The sequence below is a fragment of the Brachyhypopomus gauderio genome, chromosome 12 (genome assembly GCF_052324685.1).
Source record: "Brachyhypopomus gauderio isolate BG-103 chromosome 12, BGAUD_0.2, whole genome shotgun sequence".
Taxonomy (NCBI): domain Eukaryota; kingdom Metazoa; phylum Chordata; class Actinopteri; order Gymnotiformes; family Hypopomidae; genus Brachyhypopomus; species Brachyhypopomus gauderio.
In genome coordinates this window covers 8971700-8999572 of record NC_135222.1, presented here as the reverse complement: position 1 = coordinate 8999572, position 27873 = coordinate 8971700, and the positions used below count along the sequence as shown (strand labels likewise).

Here is a 27873-nt window from a genome sequence, read left to right as displayed (position 1 = left end):
TTTTGATTAAATGAATTCCACATCTCATCATTTTTTGCATTTGTTTTTTGTGGTGAATGTCAGTTGACCCACTGGAACCTGCTGTGTCACTGACTGTCCGCAGGTTCTCAGTTCATGCCACTGGGCCACATGCTGACCTTCAAAGCAGCTTACCAGATCGTGGCAGGCCTTGCCTACCTTCACAAGAAGAACATTATCTTCTGTGACCTGAAGTCGGACAATATCTTGGTGTGGTCCCTGGACGTGGAAGTCTCTGTAAACTTCAAGCTGTCAGACTATGGCATCTCACGGCAGTCCTTCCACGAGGGAGCTCTGGGCGTGGAGGGGACACCAGGATACCAGGCCCCTGAGATCCGCCCTGGTATTGTCTACGACGAGAAGGTACAGTGAGGCAGTCTGAGATGTGTGAGGTGTTTTTATACTATCGCTACATGCCCATTTCTGCAAAATTTCTGGGCCCCAATATACAGAGAGCTATTTTTTAAACGTTTTTCATAGAGTCTATCTTTAACCTTCTTTAGCCATCTTTAACCTTCTTTTAGCCATATTTGTCTTCTCCTGGAACTTCTGGAACTTTAATTAATACTTTTGGTCAGATATGAGCTGATCTGCAGTCACTCATAAAAACTAACTCTGGGTTAGGTTTAGACCAAGATTTCACTTTAGTATCGAGCGGGAGTTGCCCTTCCCACACCGAGGAACCCACGTTTCCACCCATGCTGATCACAGAAGAGCTCTGCTGCTGGTTTTCGCTTTTCTTCTGAGTACATAACAGAGAGTCTAATTGCCAGTGGCAGACAGTCAAAGTTGCAACTTGCAGTGCATGAATTTGCTGAGAAGACTGTACGTTTCTGCCATCCAGGAAGCTTTGAGAGTTACAGGATCCTTTAATAACAGACCCCAGTTCTTTTTATAGTAGCTTTGCATATAGGGTTTGCTCAGTTGCGCTCATCAATTTACAAGAGAAATTCAAAATCATTGTCACCCAAACATAGTGTAACGCAATGTCTTTTTGAGTCATCTGGCATTTGAATCATGGTGAATGTATTTCCTTTCTGTTGAAGTGTTAGACCATGGTTTTCCACTTCCTTCTGCTGTCGTTTTTCCTGAAACTGAAACGTAGTCTGAGGCTTTATGAGTGAATGTCAGGACCAGACCGAATGCTTTGCAAGCTCTTTCTCCCATAGCCTTTTCCAATACCTCTGTGAGTGTGAGTGTGTGTAAGAGTGTGTGTGTGTGTGTGTGTGTGTCCTTCCTTCATGTAGCTACCATGAGTAATACGTGTATAGTCTAGACGATACCTCTTTTTTTTCCTTATAAAAGCTTCGTAAATATGGTCAATCTGCGCAAGTGAGGCGGAACAACGCGAGTTGTTTCTCGCTCAGCTCCGGACTCTGCTACATTCCTGCAGGTCGCTCACGTTAATGAGAGCAGCTGACGGAGCCTTTCAGTGACCCAAGGGAGCTTTATCACCACCTGGGGGGGAAGTTTCTGTCAAGGCTGTAACTCCCCACTCAGCTTGTCCATATTGCTCAATAGCTCCAAAAAACAACAAGTGTAGGTTTAATTAAGCTCCAATGTCAGCATATCCATCTCCTACCAACCCCTCCACAACTTTTCTCCTCCCTAGAATGATTTTTAGGCTAAGGACCTACCAAAATGAGCCTGAAGACCCCAAAACTGAGCCACTAACTGCCTGACCTCGGCTCACGGTCACTCTGCTCTGTGTGTATTTAGAAAAATGTTACTGAGTTGTGAGTGACTCCCACCTCTTCTTCAGGTCCTTCCTTACATAGAATTGCATCAAGGAAATGACAGATGTTCCACCTATTCTCTAGATAATTAGTACAACAAAGCGACTTTCCGTGTAGCAAAATTAAATGTTAGCCCCCAGATCAAGTCAAAATGCAAAATAAAATATCATGTCTGTATTAACTTGTTTGGAGTCAAACAGCTGATCCATCGTTGATAATCACTAATGCTGACTCACCAATTGTCCAGAACAGCTGATGGGGACCAAGTACAGCCAGTGGTGCAGAACACACCACACCGTACATGTGGCGGCTGGTAATGTCCTTCAACTGCCCGATGGTGTCTGAAAGCTGATAATCAGGACAGTGTGTGGCTAGATTGTGTCATGTGATGTCCATACATGGATTTCTGCAGTTATTCTTGGGCAGGGGTTTTCTGTCATTGAGGCAGGTGACGTACACACCAACATCAGGGACACTAGAAAAACTCCCTTGTCTAGATGTTTTTCTAGATGTTTTTCTGGATGTTTCCTAATGAAATGGTTGATTTAAATGCTAAATAAGTGTACTTAATTTGAGCGTAGGAGCGTGAGGCAGTGGTTCTGCTGCCATTTCTCTTGGAACTCGTCTTTTTTCTTTCTTTTTTTTTTCTTTTTTTACTGGCACATACATAAGCTATTGCAGGTAGTTTCATCATTCATGGAGAAACTTAAATGCAGCTAAAGAGAAGCTGGTCCCATCATGAACTATACATATCCTGAATGGACACTTAAGAAGAAAACTGTAAGAAGAAAACTTGTTTTATGGAGTTCTATAAATAGCAGCATGATCTGCCAGTAATGAGGGCTGGCAATGAAGATGGCATTTTAACAATCACTGAAACAATTGAAATCAAAATGATGTGAAAGAATTTTACAGACATAGGTGTAAAACAAAAGATCTCATGAAATATGGATTGGTTTTAATATGTTTCTTTGAGAGGTGTTGAGAGGCTGATACACCAGCACGAATGGAATGTATACCATTGATTTATATGAAAGTCATGGACAAAAGCAGCTTCTCTCTTGTTTAGCATGCATATCTCGCATGATTACCCAGTGACGTCCGCCTGAGCTACTGTACCCTTTGCCACATGTGAAACTTGTGTGAACATGTCTTTTGTAATTCAAGTTCCTGTCCATCCTTAGAGCAGGTCTGACTTCAAACGCTGTGATCTTCTGTTGCATCACATTGGAACATTAACCAGATATACCAAAGGGATGTGTTCATTTTGATAACCATTCATCTGCTTCAACCCTCTACAAGTATTCCAGACCCCACAAAAGTAATCACTGAATATCCAATGACCTACATTGGAACATTGTATTCTGGAACATTGTTTTCATTGTTTTAGGAACATATTTCCTTTTCTTTCTTTCTTTTTTCCCCACCTTTGTTCCTTTCTTCACCCCCCCCCCCCCCCCCCCCCCCCCCCATCACCCTCACCCACAAGGTGGACATGTTCTCTTATGGAATGGTTCTGTATGAGCTTCTGTCCGGCCGTAGGCCAGCCCTGGGTCATCACCAGCTTCAGATAGCCAAGAAGCTCTCAAAGGGGGTCCGTCCCATTCTCGGCAGCCCGGAGGAAGTTCAGTTCCACTGCCTGCAGACTCTAATGCAGCAGTGCTGGGACACCAAGCCGGAGAAGGTACCAGACATTGAACTGGAAAAACATCATGATTGCTCAAGGGGCAGTTGTACTAAACAACATTCATCAACCAGGGAAAGTAAATAAATGAAACAGAATAAGTTTAACAAGAGGTAGATTGCATCACAGGAAATAAATGTCCTGTGTTCACTCTAGTACCTGTAGGCTTTTGAATACATTTCTCCTTCACTGTAGAGAGAGCAGAAATCTTGTTACCTTCTTCAGGGTCACTGTGAGTGGGTGGAATTTGTGGACTGAGGACATTTTTAAGGGTATTACAGTGAATTGGTTCTTACATCTGTTGGAGAATGATGACAGTTTAATGCAGTATGGATGTATCCGATTTCGTTCAAGGACAAGGCTTTATTTCTAATTTGTCATAATGTGTCTGTACATAATGCTAGGATCACTGTAGAGTTCATGCAGCAATATTGTGCTCTTGCTGTGTGTGTGTATGTGTGTGTGTGTGTGTGTGTGTGTGTGTGTATGTGTGTATGTGTGTGTGTGTGTGTGTGTGTGTGTGTGTGTGTGTGTGTGTGTGTGTGTGTGTGTGGCTGCAGCGTCCACTGGCCATGCCTTCCTTGAGGCAGATGCAGGAGCCCAGTTTCCCCATCCTGAGGTACCTGCTTCCCTGCCAGCAGCACAGCCAGCTCTTCCTGTCCCCCCTGCAGGGCTGCAGCGCTGTCTTCTGGGACGGAGACATGGAGGACAGGTGGGACTGCAGCTGCAGAGTTGTTTGTTTGTTTGCTTGTTTCTTGGAATGGAGAGGATTGTTTTTTTTCTGTCTGTATGTATTCATTCCCTTTCTAACTGTTCTTTTGTCCAAATGCCTTTTTTCTTGCTGATTTCATGCATTTACATCTGCACTCACACAAACATGATCACATGGTTTCTTTTTGCTTTTATTGTGTATGATTGCTCTCAAAAAATTGGTTACACGTTTGCTTTTTGATCACAGACAAGGATTCAAACTGAAACAACAAAATCTTCCTAACATCACATTTTGCTCATTTGATATGGTACACACGCATTTATTATCGTTTGAAAATTTGGTGTACACTAAAAATTTCACCTGCGACAAGGTTAAGTGGAATGGAGTTTTACAGCAGTGAATATGACATTTCGTGACGGTGCAGTGGTAGTCTCCACCGGCGCATTGGTGGTCTCCACTGGCACAGTGGCGCAGAGGTTGTCATCACCAGTGCAGTGGTAGTCTCCTCTGGTGCAGTGGTAGCCTCCTCTGGTGCAGTGGTAGTCTCCTGCGGTGCAGTGGTAGTCTCCTCTGGTGCAGTGGTAGTCTCCTGCGGTGCAGTGGTAGTCTCCTCTGGTGCAGTGGTAGTCTCCTCTAGTGCAGTGGTAGTCTCCTCTGGTGCAGTGGTAGTCTCCACTGGTGCAGTGGTAGTCTCCTGCAGTGCAGTGGTAGCCTCCTACGGTGCAGTGGTAGTCTCCTCTGGTGCAGTGGTAGCCTCCTGCGGTGCAGTGGTAGTCTCCTCTGGTGCAGTGGTAGTCTCCTGCGGTGCAGTGGTAGTCTCCTCTGGTGCAGTGGTAGTCTCCTCTGGTGCAGTGGTAGTCTCCTGCGGTGCAGTGGTCGTCTCCTCTGGTGCAGTGGTAGTCTCCTGCGGTGCAGTGGTAGTCTCCTGCGGTGCAGTGGTAGTCTCCTTTGGTGCAGTGGTAGTCTCCTCTAGTGCAGTGGTAGTCTCCTGCGGTGCAGTGGTAGTCTCCTCTGGTGCAGTGGTAGTCTCCTTTGGTACAGTGGTAGTCTCCTCTAGTGCAGTGGTAGTCTCCTCTGGTGCAGTGGTAGTCTCCTGCGGTGCTGTGGTAGCCTCCTGCGGTGCAGTGATAGTCTCCTCTGGTGCAGTGGTCGTCTCCTCTGGTGCAGTGGTATTCTGCGTCCTGGGGTGGCTTAAAACAACAACTTGCATTTCCGCCTCTTCAGTCCTGCTTTTGTCGCAAAACAAGTGCAACACGGTGTTTTTCTCACTTTCCGCAGGCACACAAAGACGTGTGTGATTTCTCACACCAGGACACTGACCACACATCCCACTAAATATATATATATATATATAAATACATACATCCCACTAAATATATATATATCTGAATAACTAACTAAATAGAGCTGATTTAATAATTTTTTCATAAGAATAAACAATTCTACTGTGAATCACAGTGTCATTATGCATGGAAAATTATATAAATGAATTTGTAAATAGTCAAATCACAATTATGTAAATATTCATTCTCATCACAGTGATCAACAATAATAATGATAATAATAACATGCATTATCATAATTATTGTTGCTTTTAAGGCCCCACTGCACCAGCATCATTCCAGGTCAGTGTAATCTCACCAGACCCAGGAGACCTGCTTCCAGTGCTGTGTATTTTTGCCTTGGTGACTCTCTTGGTGACTCTTCCCCGACGACTATGTCTGTGAATTCTTTTTCACCACTGCCGTTCCCGCACATTTGCTGCCATGACGAATTTGTCATGGCGCTGAGTCACCAGCTCCCACTCGTCTTTTAAGACGGGAGTAGGAGAGGTAATCTGATTTGAAGGTGCGTCGACATGCCTAACCACACCTGATTATGAATTCAGTCTGACCCAACCTTGTGCCTTTGACGCCAGTAATTGAGATTGCGAGCGTCGTTCCTGCGGTGCCCACACACGTCTGCACCACACTCTGAAGTCCTCAAACACAGAGGCCCTGGTGAACCAGTATCTTATACACCATCTTTTCTCCTCCACCATAACCGCAGCAGTTCTGATCATCCACCAGTGCTTCGCCCCTGCGTGCTCTATATCCCACACGTCTTTTCTCCCGTTTCCTTTTTTTTAATCTCAAATTCATTGAACCACTGAACCAGACTCCTCCATTAAACAGTTTTAATGTGAATTTATTAGGTTGTGAACCGTGCTGCCCTTGACAACACTGTTTGATGACATTTCACAGCAACAACTAAAAAAATCCATCACAACATTTTAATATTCATAAGCATGTATATGAACTTATTATTATGCATCAGGGGTTTCTTGTAAGATAAATGGTAGCAGCCTGAAGCCCAGCTCAGATGATGGCTACCAGCTGAAATGAGGTACGGCTGCTTCGTTTGGGTCGAGGAGCCGCAGGGCCAGGGGTTTCTCCTAGAACTTTTTGGCTCGATGCAAAGATTTAGCTTTTATGCTGAGGCACAGGTGTTGGCGATTACCACCATTTACGTGTCACCAAACAAATGGAGCTGCCTTAGACACAGTGGACGATGCAGTAATTTGTAGGCAGACCCTGGGAACTGAAGCAGGAGGGTTTTGTCTACCAATTTACACAGTGGCCCCTACCTAGTGCACATCTCTGATCTCTACACCAGATCGGTTACACATGCCGAAATCTGGAGTAGGAAATTCAAATGAAAGGAGGTTGTAACTGCCAATTACTGTGTTTTGATACTGTCCAATAGCCACAAAAATGACAATTTTGCGACCTTTGAAAAAAGTTTTCATATTGCTAATACGAAAGGAAGTGAAGAAACTAAAATGTATCTATTATTCTGTTATTACCATATGTTTTTCTAATTTAATTAGATTTCAGCAATAAAACAATGAACAAGAGATGTTGGGTGGAGTCAGTTGTGCGCAGAATAAGCCACACAGACTAGTGTGATTAATGACTTACGAACTGGAGTCATGAATCAGTATTTCATTAATGAGTTAATGAATTGTTTAAATCAAAAAAATACATTTGCCTTTCAAATGAGCCGTGCTGGCTCACAACACTATAATCTGTGATAAATATTCAAAAAGAAAACAAGTAATGAATCAATTGCAGGCGTTTTCCTCTCCTCATGTGAACATATTATCTCCACTGTTTTGTTCTCAGCAAGAAATAATTGTTGCTCATTGTTTTATTTATTTCATCATTGCTGTAATTTGTACACCATATTTTTTCAGCACAGTTTGTAATTTGTTTCCTATTACTTTACCTTCAGTTTAGCCATAACCAGTTCCTTCAGTTAGTAAAACCCATTGTCACTGCTGAGAGCATACATGCTTGGCCAAGTGTTCTAAGTGTGTGTGTGTGTGTGTGTGTGTGTGTGTGTGTGTGTGTGTGTGTGTGTGTGTGTGTGAGATAGGAACTACACTGTGGTAAATGTAGCCAAAGGCCAGGTGGAGGTGAAACGAATGCCTTGCCCAGGAACCCGACTCAGCTGTCAGCTGAAGATGGATAATGCCCTGTGGACTGCCACTGAGGTGGGCCTCTGGGAAACGTAGTTCATGCTTTCTTTCCAACGTCTCTCTGCAAGTATGCCACGGCATGTTACCATGGAAACGTCATTGAGGAACACAGACTGGGACACGGTTTCCCACAGAAAAATGCACCACACTTATTTTTTTTGTTATTAGACAATAATACATTAACTTTCTCTTGTTGTACACAAAATACCATTGTCTGCATAAGAAGGGTTTCTAGTTTAAGTTTTGCATTTTAATACGCATGAATAATCGCCTTTATTTTGTGATTATTTCATTCCTGATAGCCCTGTGCGTCAGACAAGCTTCTTAGTAAACGCACGGATTTCGAGGCCGCATGGGTTCCTGTGTGGCCAGCTAGTTGATTTCCTCCTCCTCTCTGAACCCAGGCGTGTCCGGGCATGTGTTTAACATGGTCGGCTGTGAGGGCCATCACGGTCTAAATAGTGACAGTGATCACCATTTCATTGGCTCTTCTCAGGAGCAAGAGATCGTTATCTACAGCCTAAAAGAGATGTGTCCCCTGAGTCACCCGCATAAGACACTCTCCTGTCCGGCCGTGGTCACCTGCCTCATGCTACTGCCAGCCAGGTCAGAGGTCAGTATCCGAGCCTGCTCCCTAAATCACTGCCCACTCAGTCTGATTTTGTTGGCTTTTTCCAAAGCTAGAAATGGACTGGGATTAGGATTTTGCTCATAAATATTGTATAATAACTATTAAATGTATGAGCAATGCATGATATTTCATACATTTACCAAGTACAAGTGCTTAACATATTAATTCACAAAATCAAATCCTGGTTTTTATAGCTTAATGTTGCAGCATTTTTAATCTTGATAGTGTAGCATCAGAATGACATACGGCGGTGGTATCTGCAAGGCATGGTGTTTCCATTCTCATTATCAATTTTGCATAAAGATTGCACATGCTGGTTCCCGCTAAACTGCAGCCACTAAATTTCCAGTGAACTAGCCTCCAATAAGGTTCGCCTCGCTCTACCCCCTGTCGCGGTGAGAACAGGGGGTCTTCACAATGGCTAACAGAGGTGTCATTGACCCCCAAAGAAACCAAGTTTCTCCCCCCTCCCCCTCCTGGTGTTTGAAGTGCCTGCAGTCCAGGTGTTGGCTGTCCCGCTCTCAGGAGGCAGATGGCCCTCACTGCAGACAGCAATGACAGTGCCTGCACCTCGTCCCACTCCAAACACACACTTAGACTCGGCCCGCGCGCTTTGATGTGGCCGGCGGTGTGGCTTTGATGCTCTCTGGGTTAATGGCAAACACTTTGTGCCTGAAGGGGCAGTTTAGGGCGGGTACAGCACAGCTCTTGAATGAGGAAAGAATTAAAGCAAACACATTCAGGAATTTAAAAATGGCTAAACCGAAATCCTTGCACCACTTGCAAAAAATGTGTACCTAAAGCCAGGTCCTAAATGTCTAGCCAGAGGCCATTTAGGATATAGATCTAAATGATGAATGTCTCCCCGAAACTAAACCCTACTTCGCTGCAGTCACTTCCCCAGGTTTTTGCTGGCATGGTGGATGGCCTTGTGGCGGTGTACACTGTGGTGGATGACATGCCAGTAGAGGGAGAGGCCTACATCTGCTCGCACACTCTGAACAAGTCTCTGTTCGGGATGGAGGACTCGGACCCCCGCCAGAAGCCGTATCCTGTGCGGAGCATCGTGCCGGTACGCTCGGGCTCAGAGCTGTGGTACACCAACGGCCCCGGCGTGCTCGTGATCGATAGCCAGAGCCTGCAACCTATCCGCCGGCTTGACCCTTACCTCCCTCCCTCCTGTGTGGTCTCCATGGTGTCCGCCTCCAGTTTCTTGGGCGACGAGTCCGTCTGGTGCTTGGACGACCGGTCGAACACATTACTCATGTATCATGCCCCCAGCTACCAGCTCTGCGCCAGCTACAACTGTGGGGACCTGCACCCGCTGCGTGACGTTTTCCCCGTCCAGACACCTGCAGAGGTGGTGGCGGAGGTCACCTCAGAAGCCGAGGTCCCCCCAGAGGAGGAGGAGGAGGAGGCAGAGGCACACACCCCAAAGACAGAGCCCACCGTGCCCGAGCTGGCCGGGCCTGTGATGGTGATCCACAGCGAGACGGCCGGGACGCAGATCCTCCAGCAGCAGGACTCCCTGGACTACTGTTCCATCAGCTCCTCAGGGGTCAGCTCCGAGCAACTGGACCAGCAGGGCGGCCTGTCGGGGATGACCCACGTCGAGCGCTCCAGCTCAGGTGCCCTTAGCTCTCTGGCCAGCTCTGTCAGTATGCCCCTCTCCATAGACCGCGAGGACGGCGACAGACCCCAGGCTGGGCAGGACTCTGTGGAGCCATCACCCCCGGACACAACTCCACCAACCTTCACCTTTCCCCAACTCCAGGCTATTAATGTGGTTCCAGTCAATGGCACGGTCTGGGTCCCCAGGTACCAATCCCACAATTTCCCACCATTTAAAATGAATTTCAGCTCCTTAGCAGTAGCGTAGCCATATATGTCTGTTATGCTTTCCTGCATGTATCTGAATCTTTAAGCTTCTTCCTCAGTCCTGAGATATGTATGGTAATCAGGTCAAACAGGTGTTTCTGTGCCCTGCAGCAAAGCTTAAAAAAGAATAGGGATATTTTTGCTCTCATATCATTATGAAATGGGTTAGGCTCAGTTTTATTAGGCTTTCCTGGTTATGAGGTACCAGGGTGGCCGCGGATCCTTAAAAAGTCTTAAATGGTATTAAATTTCATTTTTGTCAAATAAGGCCTTGAAAAGTCTTATTTTGTCTTAAATTTTCAACCGAAATGTCTTAAATTTGCGAAGCTACATTTAGGGAGGAATAATTCCGTTCTGTGTTGAACCTCGGGGGCGGAAATCGGTAGCCATGCATTGCACAACCTTCGCAGTATTGCTCTCAAGTATTTCGGGCTTTACGAGCACCCGTAGTTGTTGGACTGGCGGGATGTGTGCACATTAATGTCTGTTCGGAGAGATGGGGAAATGCAAATTTAGCCAGAAATGGTTGGAAGACCCGATATATTCTTGGTGGCTCAGAGCTGTCAGATACGTCAGCAGCAGCCTGCAATATTAACGTTTTGCCCTGCTGCTAGCGTAGCCTGGTTTATACTTTCACGAGTGACCGTGACCGACTCCGCACACCTCGCGCGAACCTCCGCGAACGGTGGAAGCGTTCATACTTGACATGTCACGTTCTGTGCAGTGTTGTCCGTAACGATATGTGGTAGTATAAAGAAACACCCCTCAATAACAGGGGAATGAACATTTACCTGACGAATTTTAATGTTGCTTTGTGTTTCAGGTTTGAAAAGTGCTGTAATTTAAGGAGCTAAAGTACTTTAAAATGCTTGAAATTGTAACTACTTCGTTTCACAACAAATAGCTGTCTGACTGAACAGTCCTCTTGTATTACGTTAACAAATATGAGCCTCTTGTAATTCCAGGACGAAACATGAGAGAACGTGAAGACGTTAAGATTGGGCGTTTCGAAAATAAACAACCATTAAATGTGTGAAAAATCGAATCATTTCGAGTATATGTATAAATATTTAACTTAATTAAGTTTAACGTGCTGGGAAATATAGAAATGGACCTTGAAAGTGCCGTACAAGTGCTATAATTCCACCTTGTAAAGGTGTATGAACACTGCAAACATGACTTGTTTCATTGCGCTGCAGCGCGGCGCGCGACCAGCGCGAGGGTCCGTGGAGAAGGGTATGGATATGTATATGGGTCCGTGCGCCGAAAATGATGCAATCACGGTGGCTCCTTAAACTTAAATATTTATACATATACTCGAAATTATTCGAAATTATTCACTTTTTTATCACATCGATTCAGTCAGACATCTATTTGTTGTGAAACAAAATACAGTTACATTTTCAAGTACTTTAGCCTACTTTAGCATTTTTCAAACCTGGAAAACAATGCAACATTAACTTTCGTCAGGTAAATGTTCCTTCCCCTGTTTTTGAGGGGTGTTTCTTTATACTACCACACATATCGTTTCGGACAACACTGCAAAGAATGTCTCCACTGCCCGCATGTCAAGCTCCACATATCTGACCAATCACACGCAGCTTTCAGTTAATAATGTGGTGGGAAAACACTGAAAAAAAAAACTCCACTTTTTTTGTGGAAATGGCAGGCAATTGGCCAAGCTGTATTGCGTTCTATTTTGTGATAATTTATTAATTGGTTATAATAAAAGTTTTATTTATAAAGCATTGTTATGCAGCATTTTTACTCATCACAAGAGCTTAACAATGTCAATAATGAAACAAAATGTTATAAAATTAGGTTTAAGCTATTAATTAATTAATAATGTAAAAAATATATATGGGGAGCCGTTTGGGAGCCGAAAGAGCCAGCTCTCCACAGTAAGAAGAGCCATTAGAGCCGCATCTCAAAATAGAGCCGAAAATCCCATCACTAGTGCACGACCTCGAGAATCGACAGCGCGCGAGCCCCTCGTGCACGGGCAGAGCCACCGCGATTGCGTCATTTTCGCCGCGCAGACCCTCGCATTTTAAGTGTTCAAGCAGCTAGATAAATAATGCAAATAATCAGTTGGTTTTTGTGCTTTATTTTAACGTGTATGATCTTCCGTGTATGATCTTAATTTTATTTGGAAAAGGGTATTAAAAAGTCTTAAAACGTCTTAATTTTCACTTGGTCAAACCTGTAGACACCCTGGGTACGATCTATGTATTAGAAACAAAAGAGAAACTGCATACAATGATCCTCATTCATTGAAATAGTAATTTACAGGGCAGCGAATAAAAGGAAATTATTGCTTTGGGTCTAGAATCAGCACCCCAGTACTTTTTCGTTTTTCACTGGAATTATAACAAAACCTCAAATGTTTAAGGAATTATTTTTAATGTCGCTTTAGACTTAGTAAGTCATTCTGTTTAAACATGTGGTAGGTGGAATTCTTTGACAGTTGATTTCAAGCCCTATGTGTGATCTGGTATGGGAAGCGGAGGTTTTAGAAGTGTACTGGTACGTGTTGCAGGCGCGGAGGGGATATAATGGTGATTGCAGTGCAGGAGCACGCAGGGGTGCACAGAGGCCGTGTGATTGCCGTGCTGGGCGTCCCCGACGTAGAGCAGTGTGGGTGAGTAGGCGTCCTTCACACTCACAGCTGGCCTTTTCTTCTTCCTGTGGTCCACAACCAAAGTACTTACCTGAGTTGTAATAGCTTTGTCAACTCCAGGAGGTCCGGTTTCAAACTTAAAGCCGCGTCACTTGCGCGTGGCTGCAGAGGGCCGTTACTGAGCGTGGTCACATGCACGGTGCGACACTTAAGCATCCCTGTTAAAGCTGTGCTCGCATTGTGTGTATGTGTGTGTGTATGTGCAAGCGTGTGTTTGTGAGAATACACGTGTGTACCTGTGTGTGTACCTTTGTGCATGTGCACACATGCGCGTAGGTGGAATGGTCTTCCCTCATCAGGGTTTAATATGCCAGTGCAACAAAACCTCTTAATGTGCCACAAAGCCTTTAGAGCAGAAGGGAGAAAAAATGTAGATAATTTGTCGATTCAGCTTCAATAAAGCCCACAGAGCTCATTCGTCATGTGCACAGGGGCTCACAGCAATCTTGTAATTATATCTGTAAAAGCTTCCACAGCTGTTCAGAGAGAGAGAGAGAGAATATCTGGTGAGAATGGATGTAAAAAAGACACGGTGTGGTCATCTTCATAAAGCTTCCAGACACACACATTGGTTCACAGCAGACGCAGGTCTCATTGGATATGGGGGGCTTAATATTGCAAAGTAAATTGGACTGATGTATCCCCTGTGCTTGCCATGAAGCAGCTGACACTACTCCTGTAGAGCCTGTGCAGACCCGAGTGTCAGCACACACACACGTGGGTCGTGCTAATGATGCATTTTCCATCAAACAGCCACTTGGATAAATAGCCTTCATGTTTTTTTTTACATATACAGACAAGTTTAGGTTTTAATCTTTCTAGGCAACAGATGTTTAAATTCGCCCCAACCACACTTGCATTATCAAACCGTGTCAAAGACAAAGGTGTTTGTTTTGTTGGTTGCAAACACAAGGCAATGGTTTCCATTCGGCTGATCAAATTACTTCGGCGATGGTGATTAGGTGAGATTTTCCTGCTTTCTTTCAGCTGTTCAGACTTGTTTTCCTTCATTCCACAATTACACAATGATAGCAAGTCAAATCGGCGTGGAACTCACGGCTGCAGCCGGGACACGTCGTCGTTAGCGACACGTCGGCCAGACCCCATCAGGTACTCACTCCAGCTGAGCTTCCCACCAACCATCAAATGCATAATGCATCATATGGAATCTGGCTCTTGGCATACAGAGAACAGTAGTAGTTATTGTTCTACACAACTCTTTCCTTCATTGTTGCTGCAATCTGTGAATTGTCTGGGGCTTCGCCTTTTTGGAGAGGAGATCACATTCTGTGGTGTGGAGCTGTGTTTACAGCTTGGCTCTAAAAGTGTTATTCCTGTTTGAACTTCCTTTTCCTGTCATTATGCTAGTCAGCATGCAGGCACCTTATTTTTAACATCAGCTCCTGTAGCCATTTACTAAGCTTTTCTGCACTATACAGATCTTGTGGTCCATTTGCACAATTCACAGTTTGTGTGGGTTTGGACCTCATACATTTTCGCTTTTATATCTGCATTCATTGACCTTGGGGTTCCATTCCTTTCATCATAGGTTTCCACTTAATTGGTGCTAGAAAGCATGCGTTAAACAAAACAAAGGCATCTGTTTTCACCTGTGCACTCTCCTTTTACTTAGACACTCCTGCGTTTGCCTTATTTAGACATCATTATTAAGTCTGCCGTCCTGCAGGGGTAAGATGACAGCATACAGTAGCCAGCAGAATGGAACTTGATGTTACATTGTGTCAAAGCATTGGCAGTCATCTACTGAATTTGGTTGTAAAACTGTGTCTTAGTTGCACGATAAATAAGTATAATGGATTGTGAGTAATGGCTACAAAGGGACAACATCCACTAATGTAATAGTAGGCACAGAATATACACATACGAATAAGCATACAACAGTGGTTATACATTGATAAAATATATATAATATTGATACTTTCAAAAAAAAACTGATGCATTACTTAAATTGTTTTTTTCCACTGAATGGCAGCAACAGAACAGGTATTCTGCATTTCAAAAGGGTCAACATAATCACCCCTAGAGTCATTGGTCATTATGCAAAAGCAGGACAATTTGATGCCTGCTCGTAGTGATGGCATCATTCAGTCGCTCTGACGAATACAGACTCAACACCGTGCAGTGCATGACATGTTAGCCTAGCCTAATATGCTACCTACACATTATCCCAGTGAAGTCATCATGGTCCTCAACCTCTTGCTGACTGACAGCCAGTCTCCCCACAGCAGCTGTACAGAATGAAGACATTGACCACGCTTGCTTTGTGTCCTCAGTCTGCCAAGTTCATCATGATGTGAACAGGCCTGTTCTTTGTTTTATAGCCATGTCCATCACTACCCCATGTTTTAACCAGTGACTGTGCTCAATGGCACTAGCTGTCTGGCGACCCAAAAAGGAACTGTTGAAAGGAATCTCAGTCTCCTGTAGCATGCTGGGTCATCTCAGCAGCCCCAGTATGATGCCGTGTTGTTGCAGTCAACCATTGCCCTTTTAATGAATTTGATCAAGGGTGAATTAGAAGGCTCTTGGCCAGTGGCCCTCTGCGAGATCAATGTCAAGTGTGGCATTCACCACAGCACTCCCTTTTGACCCTTGGAAGAGGTCAGTTTTCTCAGACTGCATCACTGCCAAGCAAGGGAACCACCAGCATCATCAGTGCACTTGAAACTTGCCCGACTTTAAGCTAGAGCAGCCTTCATCCAAGCACAATCCCCGCCTTCCTACCAAGCAGGACTATTGCTGAGCTTGTTTCTGATATTCTGCCAGACGTGGCCCGAGGCTGTGCTGAACCGAAGCATCGCATTTCTCAGACTGAGCTCTCAGCGGAGTGGGCCCAGTGGTAAGGTTAGTCTTTCTGCACTTGGGGTTTGCACAGTATTACTTCTTCATTACACAGTCCAGTGCATATCCCACATCTATCAACTGCTGCTGTTTAAAGGTTTGATTGATGAGCTTCAGCAAATGTCCTGGAACACAACCTGCCAAATATGTCCTTCATATTAATGTTCTTGTCCTTCAGATCCAAAATGTCATATAAAAATGCCCATTTTAGAGATCAGCGGTTACCCACTCTGCTCCTGGACATCTTCATCCATGAAGGATTAAAAGTTTCAGGTTTTTTCAGGTTTCAGCTCTCATCTAACACACCTGATCTTGTTCATCAAAGGCTTCTCTAAACCCTCACTGGATTAGTTTTCAGTTATAGGCAGAAACCGAACTCTGCAGGAAGGTAGTATGTCCAGGAAAGAATTGGTGGCCATTGTTGCAGACAGTAACTGACGTGCCCAGATAGTGCCCAAAAGCCGTGGCATTTACTGTATTCTCATCGATTTGTATCTCATACTCTTGCATTTCACACATCAAGGCTCCCACAAGCCTTCTTTGTTAAGGTATTTTTATACCATTTTGGAACATGTATTTTTAGATTACTATTAATATAAACCAGGCGTACTCAACTAAATTTGTCCGCGGTCCAATTTTGGCATATACCTGTGACCTGAGGTCCGGGGGGGGGGGGGGGGGGGGGGCTGAGGGGTGTTGTGGTGTTTTGTCCGAAACGATATGTGGTAGAAACACCCCTCAAAACAGGGGAATGAACATTTACCTGACCAATTTTAATGTTGCTATGTGTTTCAGGTTTGAAAAGTGCTGGAATTTAGGTTAAAGTACTTTAAAATGCTTGAAATTGTAACTACTTGGTTTCACAACAAATATCTGTCTGACTGAATAGTTATCTTGTATTAGGTTAACAAATACGAGCCTCTTATAATTCCAGGACGAAACATGAGAACGTGAAGACGTGAAGATTGGGCGTTTTTTAAATAAACAACCATTAAATAATGTGATAAAAAGCGAATTATTTCGAGTATATGTATAAATATTTAACTTAATTATGTTTAACATGCTGGGAAATATTGAAATGGACCTTGAAAGTGACGTACAAGTGCTTTAATTCCACCTTATGAAGGTGTATGAACCCTGAAAACGTGACTTTGTTCATTGCGCTGAAGCGCGGCGCGCGCGAAGTTACAGGTGCACGACCTCGCGAACCGACAGCGCGGAGCCTCAGCGATTACCTTATTTTCGCCGCGCGGACCCTCGCGCCGCTCGCGAAGCGTCAACCAGGCTTGTAGCCCGGGGGGGGGGGGTGGCGAACGTAAGTTGTTGAGCGGGGGTGGCAAACGTAACACTCGTGACGGAGTGTTTTTTCAATAGCCCTGAAATAAATGTTACGGTTTTGTTTTGGTCCGTATCCAGTTAATCAGGAATGAGATTGGGTCCGGACAGGACTGCGTTCGGGTCCGGATCCGGACCGCGGTCCGCCAGTTGAGTACCCCTGATATAAACTTTTTAAATACAACAGTATGAACTATGTTTAGAATGTACCAGTAGTTGGAATTCTTTAGGGAATATGCTACAGGTAGGATGTGTCTTAAAGCTGTAATATGAATTGTTCTGTACCTCGACAGTCATAGAGCACCTTGTAATTGATTCTGAGAACCAGGTGAACATTTCTTCTTCACTTAAGCCCATCATCCAGTCAAAGGTGAACCCAAGCAGCCATTAATCAACCTTTTCAGCTGACTGCCCTCACCATCTGCTGCAAAATGGGTCTCTCAGCTTATAAGTCACCTCTCCTGCAGAGTTCAACTAGAGCTGTAATCTTCTCCACCTGGATCCAATACGAGGACATTTTTTGAAGGCTTTGATTAGGGTCAGGTGTGTACAGTTAAGGTTGGAGGTTCACTCTGCAGGAGACAACATCCCTGAGAGAAGGGGAGGGACCGGGGCCCTTCCCAGAAAAGAGCTTCTTGTGTTTCTAGGAAGAGTTTGCATGGTTTATTTCAATCTTTCTCAAGAAGTACTCTCATTCACGCACGTCATCACATCGCTCCCCCTCTCCTTCTCTCTGCTCTCGTTCACTCTTCTTCCCCCCTTTCGGCCCCTCCCCTTTTCTCAGGGCACTGGTGGAAGCTGCGCTGGTTGCAAAGGACACTGTTGTGTGCGGCTTTCGTAAGGAAAACATGGCCTGGTGCCTGGCTGTCTGGAGGGCTTGGGGAGGCTGCGAGCTCGAGCTGTTCTACCAGAGCTATGAGGAGCTCGGCCGCCTGGAGACCAGCATGAGGAAAAGATGGTAGCTGTGTGTGGGTGCGCACGTGTGCCCTAGAGCAGAATCGCAGCTCTGTGTGGCTTGGGGTGACTTAAGGGAATACACACATATCGGTATAGGGCCCAGGCCTGCGGAATGTATATGTGAGTAGATCTTACCTTCGGGTAATTCATCGACACACATATGCACACACTCACAAGCTTTGGATCGAGGGAATATGTTGGGGGGCCTCAGCATACAGGCATACACCATGTAGACTTGCCACATAAGCATACACACTCTGTCCTTAGATTTTGGATGGTACACACACACCATTATACTGATGGAACCTGAGACCTGGGAGTGGGGAGAACTCTTGACATCAGTGCTACATTCATGGACCTAACATTTTAAAGTAAATTGGGCTGCCAACAAACCTCAGCTTAGCCTACCACCTGGAGGGGTGTGTGTCGTGTGTGTGTGTCACATGAATCAGAATTTAAGCAGCAAACCAAGGAAGAGAATGAAGAGACTTAATATCACACATCCACAGCTATACTGAAGAACTGGATATGTCTGGAAGTAATGACCATGATAGAAGTGTTGCCAAGGGTTCTCCATCAGTAAAGGATTTCTGAGAGTTAAATAGCAACCTACTAAAGCTTTGCTGTTACAGCCTATCTTAAGGAACAGTTCACGGGTTTATGTACTGGACCAGACAAATGTCTTAGACATGCTATCATTCTCAGATATCAGCAAAAAAAAACCAGCACGTTAGCTTTTACTACTGTAAATATGTAACAAAATTTTACTGTTGTATCATGTGTATTATGGGATATACATATGCATGTGTAAATACATTGTTACTGTTCTGTAAATATAAATGAAATTGATTGGACTATTGTGTAGGCGTCATTTGTTTTGGTTTGTAACATTTTACTGTGCATCACTGGTATTATAAATCACTAATAACAATGTACACATAGTACACAGTTAAATATTTGATTGCACAGGTGTGCTTCAGAAGAGCACATTGTAAAATGTAAAAACTCATTTTCATATACTCATACATATTAGATATATTTAAAGTAAGAAATTAAGTAAGGCTTGCCAAAGGAGGACTATTATTTCGGACTTGGGATTGCAAAAAATAATGATACCTAGCCCATGTGAATAACAGCCGTTTCCTTTATAAAAACAGAAACTGACAGAATTGAAGATAAACCTTCCTACTGTCACATATTTATTCAAGTTCTCACCAGGTTCCCAAAGCCCCCACCCCCAACACACAAACAGACGCCCCTAAGCACAGTGGTTCTGCCCAGATACTATATGATTGATGAGATTGGAGAGAGGAGGATAAGGCTCACACGCTTGGTGGGATTGCTTGAACACCGTGCACCCAAATCTGATACTACAGTAGTCATATTGCTCCTAAAGATCTTCCTGATCTCAGGACGTCTTCATGCTCACAAATATGAAATAAACACGCCAAACAATGGGCATTGCTTCACTGCACCAGGTTCCATAATTATCTCTTAGCATCTGAAAATGTTTCCGTTTTCCCAGGGGCCTAGACAAGGTCAGCTACAAGGACAACCACAACATGAGAAAGTGAGCCACCTCAAAATCAGAAAGCCACAAGAGAAAGCGGAGATGAGGGAACTTCTGTGCTGTCTGTGAACGCACGTCTGCGAACGCTGGGCGATTCGCTGCATTACGGTCGTCGATTCCGAGGTATACTCGGCAATGCAAACTGCGGTGGCATGTGAGCGTGTCATGAATGTGCCTCTGTACCACGCAGCCACTCCTGTTTGTTTTTGCATGAAATGAATAGGCTGAATATTATCTTCACAATTTCGTTCCGGCAGCTATATCCAACACAGATGGTCAAGACGATCGTTTGTCGTGGAGAAAGAGACATGGTGTGGAGAGAGAGAGAGAGAGAGAGAGAGAGAGAGAGAGAGAGATTGACAGATGGATGAACAGCCAGATGGGGTTAAAAGGAGGCAGACAGATATATTTCTGTTTTATTTATGTTTAAGGCCTCTTAATCGCTGCTTCCGGCCAGAAAAATTCACAGTGACCGTTCCACTAGGAATGCAATTCAAGAACATTTCTGTAAATTAATTTCACCCCACTGCGACTGTCAGGTTTGGATGGTTGTGAGTCCAGTAGAAAACATTTGGAAGCAGAGGCCCATAATCCCTTCTGTTTTAGGCCTTACACAATCACATTTGTCCAAAAACCAAGCAAAATGTTTGTTACATACAGAGGCTGTGGATGAGAGTTCCTTTTGTAGGTTATATGCAAGCGTATTGTGGGATGAATCCTGCACAAAACTGTGATGAGCAAAAGAAGCTTCTGTACAAGCAGAGGCTTGGTTGAAGCTAGACTTTTGAAATGAGACACGTTCAACCTGCCCCATAATATTAAGCATTGGGTGCATCTATATCCCTATATACCCATATGTATCACGAGTATCTTTTAAAACATGAGAGCAAGTTCCTGATCATCAATATGTATCAAGGACGTTGGAGATTAACGGTCAAATAGGCTTGTGCCTCCTGCAAAGTTGCGCGTTCTCAGTCCGTGATGAATCTGCGTCATCATCAACAGAAGAGCGGCAGCAGGAAGGGCACCTCAGGCACCACCACTCAGCACATTCATGTTAAGTGGTTTATTTGTCAAATAATTGCAGCATGCTGCACTTTTCAGGCACCTCCAGTGGCGTTAAGCAGCCAGCCCACAGAGGAGGGGTAGAGGGAGGGCCGGGAGGAGGGGTGGGGTAATAGAGTCCATGTGGCAAGGAGGCAGGGAGAAGTGACAATAGAAGCAACAGTGTCCTCAGAGCTTGGATCAGTTAGCGTGTGGGCCAGCTAGGGGAGATGGAGACTAGAAGCCCAGACCCAACCGACATAGGCTGGATGAGGGAGAGGGGCCAGGAGGAGTATCTCTCACACACACACACACACACACACACACTCAAAAAAATGATATACCAACAGGACGCTTACACATTATGTTCCCATCCAGACACAGCTGGAATATTTTAGGTAGTGTGCACAAACACTCGCACACACACACTCACACACTCCCTGGGAGGTCAAATTGAACAGAGGCTGAGAGAGAGAGTTCTGTCCCAAGGTACACAAGTCTGTAAAGATCTGGAAGAGGAAGCCTTTGGGCCTTGTATACATGCACTGTGCTGGCTCAAGTAAGCTCTCCTTCCCTTCCGCACAGCAGAGATGGCCTGTGCCCACAGAGGGAATTAAACAACTCTCACAGCTCTCTTGCTCTGTGTGTGTCTGGCTGATGAAGAACTTATGTTTACTAAAACACCTTTATTGCAATTTTTACTACCTCTAGGTATTTCATACACTATACTTACAACCTTGCATCTTCAGGTATATACTGTAATCAATTTTACTGCAGTTTCAATGTCATGAACAGAGAACCGAACAGAGCAGAAGCTTTTAATGGATTTTCATCAAAATTATTTTTTATCATCTGTCTCTCCCATTCCCACAAGCACTTGCACACAAAGAAACCACTGAACCATGGAAGACCAACGTTGCTTGAGAGAAAAATGAAATAGCTAAGTTTTTTCGTATTATGTTCTCGGAAGTGCGCTTTCAAATTTTCTCATCGATAACGAGAAATTAAAAAATGTTGCTGGACGTTCATTTTCTCGAACAGTTCACGGGTTGTCCCAGCAGACTGCGGCCTACAAATTCCTCTCTGTGAGTGTGGATAAGGTATGGCCCTCCGTGTCCTTTCAGATCACTCTCTTTGCAATAATGGACACCGCTAAAAGGGTAACACATGAATCGATAAACTGAACGTTTCTTCTTTTTGACCAAGCAGAGGATACAAGCGTGGAATAAAAAACAGGAAAGTAAAGTCTATTTTGAGGTGATTTCTTACGTTTCTTTGATAAATTCAGATAATTTTTTACGTCTGTTTATTGGATCAGTGAAATACTTGCGGGTTGAAATCAGACATAAGCAGCAAAATCAGCTCTACAAATATATATTTATTATTTTTGTATATGTGCAGCATGTTACTGTGCAGTGTTATCTGTATAATACTCGAATGAAAACACTCAGTTTATACTTTCACCATTTGTTAGTATGCCGTTAAACAATTGCGGTTACATTACTTTGAACTAGTGTAATTTAAGCATTTTTCTACCCTCATATAACATTCTGGGTGATTTGTAATGGCCCTATATAAATGATCATAATTACCCTATATTACTCATGGAGCATCACGTGACGCCCTGCAAGTCTATTGCAAGTGGCTAACATTAATGCTAGCTTAATTAAGTAGTACGATGTTGGCCTGGCTCCAAAACGGCCCAAAGAGGACGTCGCTCCAACAGATCTTCTACCAGAACCAGCACTAAAAGCAGGCAGCAAAGCTAACTTTAGCACCACTTTTATTAGCGAAATTGTTTATATAGCATGAGTTCCATCACCAGAAGCTACAACTCGTACTGCACCCAACTATACCGTCAAGATGGATGCCAGATTGTCAGTCACAGGATCAAATTATGTGTTTTAGTGCATGTACACACACACACAGCCAACTTATACAATTATATCATAAGATAATAATATTAAATAACACATATTACATTATTCTATATGTTTTATGATCAAAATAATAGTTTGGCAAATGGTTCTCACTTTGAGTATATATACATTTATGTCGTGATATCTCCTAGTCTATTTTAATCACTATAGAGATTCAGATTCCCATGCTGAATGATATGCTGACATGCCAACATGTGAGGTACTGGGTCACATTTATTCCACCTGAAGCGCTGAGTGTTATTACAATCGTAAGTGACAATTACAGGGCAGCAGGCAACAAAGAGTGTTGCTGATATAGTCTTAATTTCTCCAGGGCTCTAAAACACTGAAATAAAAGCAGCATTAACTTGCAGCTAGAACAATGACACTGTTGTTCTGGTGTGCAGAACGCTTTGGCCTGTGCCTCTTGTGGTAACCGGCTGCAATCCCAAAAGCCATACTTCTGGCATTTCCCGTTATCGCTGATGTCACTAGGATGTGTGTGAGGTTATGCCAAGGGAGATAAAACATAACTATCCACTCTGTTTCAGAACATAGTCGTTTTGTTCTTTATTTCTTTGAAAAGTGGAACGTTAAAAATGGTTAGCGCTGCTAATTAACACTGTGCTGGGCTTGAGATCCCCAGAGACCTTTGAATCAGTGTTAGATAATCAGACTTCTAGTACCTATACATGTTCTTTAAGATATGTTCTGTGGATTTAGTGAACTATACTGACTTATGCAAGTTTTCAGCAATGTTCAGAACATTCATGTAATTCCACTCCTCATTCCCCAACAGACATACGTACCCCACCCCGACACCTCACTTCAGCTTCTGTAGGCTAACAGTCTGTCACACACAGATGGGCTAATTTGTCAGACTCCCCCGACACAATCCACAGAGCGTATGAATCCTGAAACCGCCTGTCCTGTGAGAAAGATCAAGACCAGACTCAGGGACCATTGCTCCATGTGTTCTGCAGATGACACGTGTGACCGGAATGCTAGACTGCCCAATATCAGGGGAAAGAGAGATTATTTCCCCAGTAAATTACAACAGAACCCATTTTGGGGTAGGGGTGAAGATGAGGGTCTTTCTCACCTTTCTTTCCACTATGAATCATACCTTCCCAGAACTACACAGTTAGTTGCCACACCCACTTCCTGTTCCTGTTAAAGTGTGCTGCTTTACATAAAGCAGTAGGAGCGGAGCAAAATAAGCTGAACGCTACTCCTATGACTGGTCCATGCCCAATGTCTCTAGAATTCAGATTGAATCAGCCACCATCCTTTGCGGCTTTCCCTTGGTATCAAACAGAGCACATGCTAAAACGAGAAGGGAGCCAGTGTGTGCAGCTCTGCGGCTGAGGGAACCTGGCAGCGTCTCAAACAGTGCGTTGTTCTGCGTTCATCCTAACCACAGCTGGATCTCTTCCAGTGGAACCTGCCATCACATTGCTTTCAGGATGAAGCCTAGTTATGAAACCCTGAAGAGTCACTGACAGATGTTTACTGGATGTTCAACAGATTCTCGACAGCATGAACGAGGCACTGTTTAAGTCACAGGACAAAATAATATTATGAAACAGCACGATGATTTACACTTGTGAAAGCAAGCATAATCTTTTTTGGTTTGGATTTCTGCATCATGGTCGAAAATGTGATCCAACCTTCGTTCAAGTCATTATGCAGTCAAAAAGCACACACATTTAGAAGAGCTAGCATAGATCTTGCAAGTACGATTTTGACACTTCTGCATCACTACAGAACTAGAGGAAGGCCATTTTCCTGAGTTGTCAAAGAGCACCATTGTGTGACACAAAGCAGTTACATAAACCCAAAAGACTTGCTGCACTAGGAACTTGCTTGTTTGTTTTGTTAAAAAAGGACAGGTCATTTATTCAGAATGCTTCTCTCAACCTACCTTTACTGAACACATCCAGTGTTCAAAAAGGTTCTCCACTTCACCAAAGAGATTTGGTTGCAACTCAAAAGTGGAAAGCCTGAAAAAAACCACAGCTGTCCCTTTGGAAAGATTTGTGAAAGCCAATTGAAGGTCCCATGCTGTCATGTTAAAAGCCTTCACATTGTGGTTTAGGTGAACAACATGCAAGATGCACTGATGAGAGTGAATTTGATGGTGTCCTGGATGTTGATTTTCTAGCTCTGGAAGTTCAACACAGACCTCCTGATTGTAGCTTATGCAGTTTTTGTCTGTTAAGTTTTCAAAAAGGAACAGCACTTTAGAAAAGTGGAGGAAAACTCATGACTCAGAGACACAAGGCTGAAGTGACAGGCTCCGAGAGATCAGTGATGTGCATTGTCTGCATCTCCACAAGACGTCATGCTTCATTTTCTCTTCACCACTCAGATCGGCGAGTGTGAAATTCTGTCTTCGGAGGCAAGCTCCTCGAAATGCAAATCAGTCTCTTTTAAATGGCCCGTACTTGGTCAATCTCCCTGAAACACAGTGAGTGTGTGGGAGTCAACGTCGTATTACAGTGACGGCTGTACCCTTGAGGACCCAGCCTCTACATCATGCAGCTGTGGATGAGGTCCAACACGGTACTGGCACTAGCAGAGTAATGGTACTGTCGAATTGTAGGGACTGAATCCAACAAAGAAAAAAAACTCAAAAGCTCAATCTTTTGTACAGGTTTACTGGATACCAACAAATAATGTAATATAAATAACGTGTCAGCACAAAAATATATTTTATATGGCATAAAGTATACCTTATACATAAAGGCAATCTGTTTCAATTATGGGACTGTATAGAGAAACCTGGTCAGGAGGGCATGTTTATTAGTGGGTATAGTGGGAAAGAGGGTCAGGGCATACCTGAAATGAAGACAATAGAAAATTATAAGATGTACACTCACCGGTCACTTTATTAGGTAAACATTGCTAGTACCGGGTTGGACCCCCTTTTGACTTAATCCCTATGTGGCATAAATTCAACAAGGTACTGAAAACATTCCTCAGAGAGTCTGGTCCATATTGACATGGTAGCATCATGCAAATGCAGCAGATTTGTCGCTGCGCATCCATGATGCGAATCTCCCATTCCACCACATCCCAAAGGTGCTCTATTGGATTGAGATCTGGTGACTGTGGAGGCCATTAGAGTACAGTGAACTCATTGTATTGTTCAAGAAACCAGTCTGACATGATTTGTGCTTTATGACATGGCACATCATCCTGCTGGAAGGGTCATAAAGGGATGGACATGGTCAGCAACAATACTCAGGTAGGCTGTGGCATTAACACGATGCTCAATTGATACTAATGGGCCCAAAGTGTGCCAGGAAAATATCCCCCACACCATTGCACCACCACCACCACCAGCCTGAACTGTTGATACAAAGCAGGATGGATCCATGCTTTCATGTTGTTGACGCCAAATTCTGACACTACCATCCGAATGTCGAATCAGAAATAAAGACTCATTAGACCAGGCAACGTTTTTCCAATCTTCTATTGTGCAGTTTTGGTGAGCCTGTTTCCAGTTCTTAGCTAACAGGAGTGGCACCCGGTGTGGTCTTCTGCTGCTGTAGCCCATCTGCCTCAAGTTTCGACATATTGTGCATTCAGAGATGCTCTTCTGCTTGCCTCGGTTGTAACAATTGGTTATTTGATTTACTGTTGCTGCTCTATAGGCTTGAGCCAGTCTGGCCATTCACAGAACTGCCACTCACTGGATATTTTCTCTTTTTCGGACCACTCTCTGTAAACCCTAGAGATGGTTGCGAACGGAAATCCCTGTAGATCAGCAGTTTCTGAAATACTCAAACCAGCCCGTCTGGTACCAACAACCATGCCACGTTCAAAGTCACTTAAATCACCTTACTTCACCATTCTGATGCTCAGTTTGAACTGCAGCAGATCGTCTTGGCCTTGTCTACATGCCTAAATGCATCGAGTTGCTGCCATGCGTTTGGCTGATTTGACATTTGCGTTGATGAGCAGTTGGACAGGTGTACCTAATAAGGTGGACGGTGACTGAAAAATGTTAATTACAGAAAGAGCAGCATACCCTGAATATTGAAACTTTATATATGATATGAAAGATGTCATGTTGATTTTCATGACACGTCAAAATGTCCAATGCTATAACTAAAGGGTGTTGGTTCCTGTTCAAGTAATGCAAACTCAATGGCGATATCTGTCCTGATGTTTAAAAACAAGGCCACAGGGATAACTCCAGGAGGAAAAGGCAAGCAGAACACAGCTTTCATCTCACTCCGTTTCATCAACCACAGCCATTTTGAGCACAGACAGGTCACTACATCAGCATCTCCCATGATGCACTGCTCTGCCTGAGCCAATATAAAGACAGCTCCATCTCATTGGCTGCCCTTGCTTAGCCTGGACAAAGTAGCTGAGCACGGCACCTCCCGCACTCCCTCACAGAGGGAGGAGAGCTCAAACACCTCACAGCAAGTGTTACCACAATAGTACCAATTCCACTATTACTTTTTCCTCCACAATATAACCAGCAGTGCCTGACGTGCCAAATCAGAGCACTGAACCTCCATATTACACCAAGCTATTGGTCAACCACAAGCTGTGACTTCGGAAAAATGAAAAACTACCAGCCCTAAGGGAGCCACAAACTCAGAAATCGTAAATGTGAATTATTATGCACAGTTTGTATGTTTTTGTAGCACAGTTTGCTTGTCTAATACTGCAATTACATTTTTACTTCTCCCTAACCAGAGACGATTAGATCATCAGAATGGGTTGCAGGATTTTAAACCATAAGTTCCTATTGAATGAGCCCACAATGCATTGTGCTTTTACTCACTACACTAGGGTTCTGGCACTAAAGTGCAGCTGCAAAGACTGCAAACTATTGAATCAAACCCCCACCCAGTGTGTGTTTGCCAAGGTTCAAGCTATTGTATTTGCTTTGTGGAACTTCGGATCCTTTTTCTAAATTGCCCCGTTTTATATGCAAGGCTCTACTTTAGAAATGTCGTGCACGCTTTTCCCCAGCTGGCTGCTTCCGAATTCGAACAGTGCGAGCATGGCTACAGCGCTGGCTGTGGAAAGGGCTGAAAGGGTTTGTGAAAGCAAGGCTTTTCACACTGCTCAACAGCCTCTGTGCTTAATTACTTGGAATGTTTGCTGGTTACCATTCCCACTGACCGTCTGTTGGCACTCTCCCACCACTGGTCCGCTCTCACAGAACAATTCAGGTTCTAATTGTTGCTTTACGTAGCGAGGACGACCCTTCCTCCATCACCATGCATGTTTAAGTCATTTTACTGTTGTGCATTGATTTGGACTGAATTGAATAGGGTGTTATGTATGATTCTGATAAA

At 44.0% G+C, this 27873-nt stretch overlaps 1 protein-coding gene across 2 annotated transcripts in view; it reads left to right on the top strand.

Moving 5' to 3' along the window:
- The window catches only part of lrrk1 (leucine-rich repeat kinase 1), a 58308-nt gene extending 39441 nt beyond the window's left edge, over window positions 1-18867 (top strand). For both annotated transcript variants that reach the window (XM_077022993.1, XM_077022995.1), the window contains 8 exons: window positions 104-381; window positions 3244-3438; window positions 3999-4150; window positions 7568-7685; window positions 8167-8283; window positions 9194-10119; window positions 12719-12820; window positions 17841-18867. In XM_077022993.1, the coding sequence (XP_076879108.1) occupies window positions 104-381; window positions 3244-3438; window positions 3999-4150; window positions 7568-7685; window positions 8167-8283; window positions 9194-10119; window positions 12719-12820; window positions 17841-18018 (2066 nt within the window). In that variant the 3' untranslated portion in view covers window positions 18019-18867. The remainder of the gene's footprint in view (window positions 1-103; window positions 382-3243; window positions 3439-3998; window positions 4151-7567; window positions 7686-8166; window positions 8284-9193; window positions 10120-12718; window positions 12821-17840) is intronic.
- Window positions 18868-27873: the final 9006 nt, after the last annotated feature.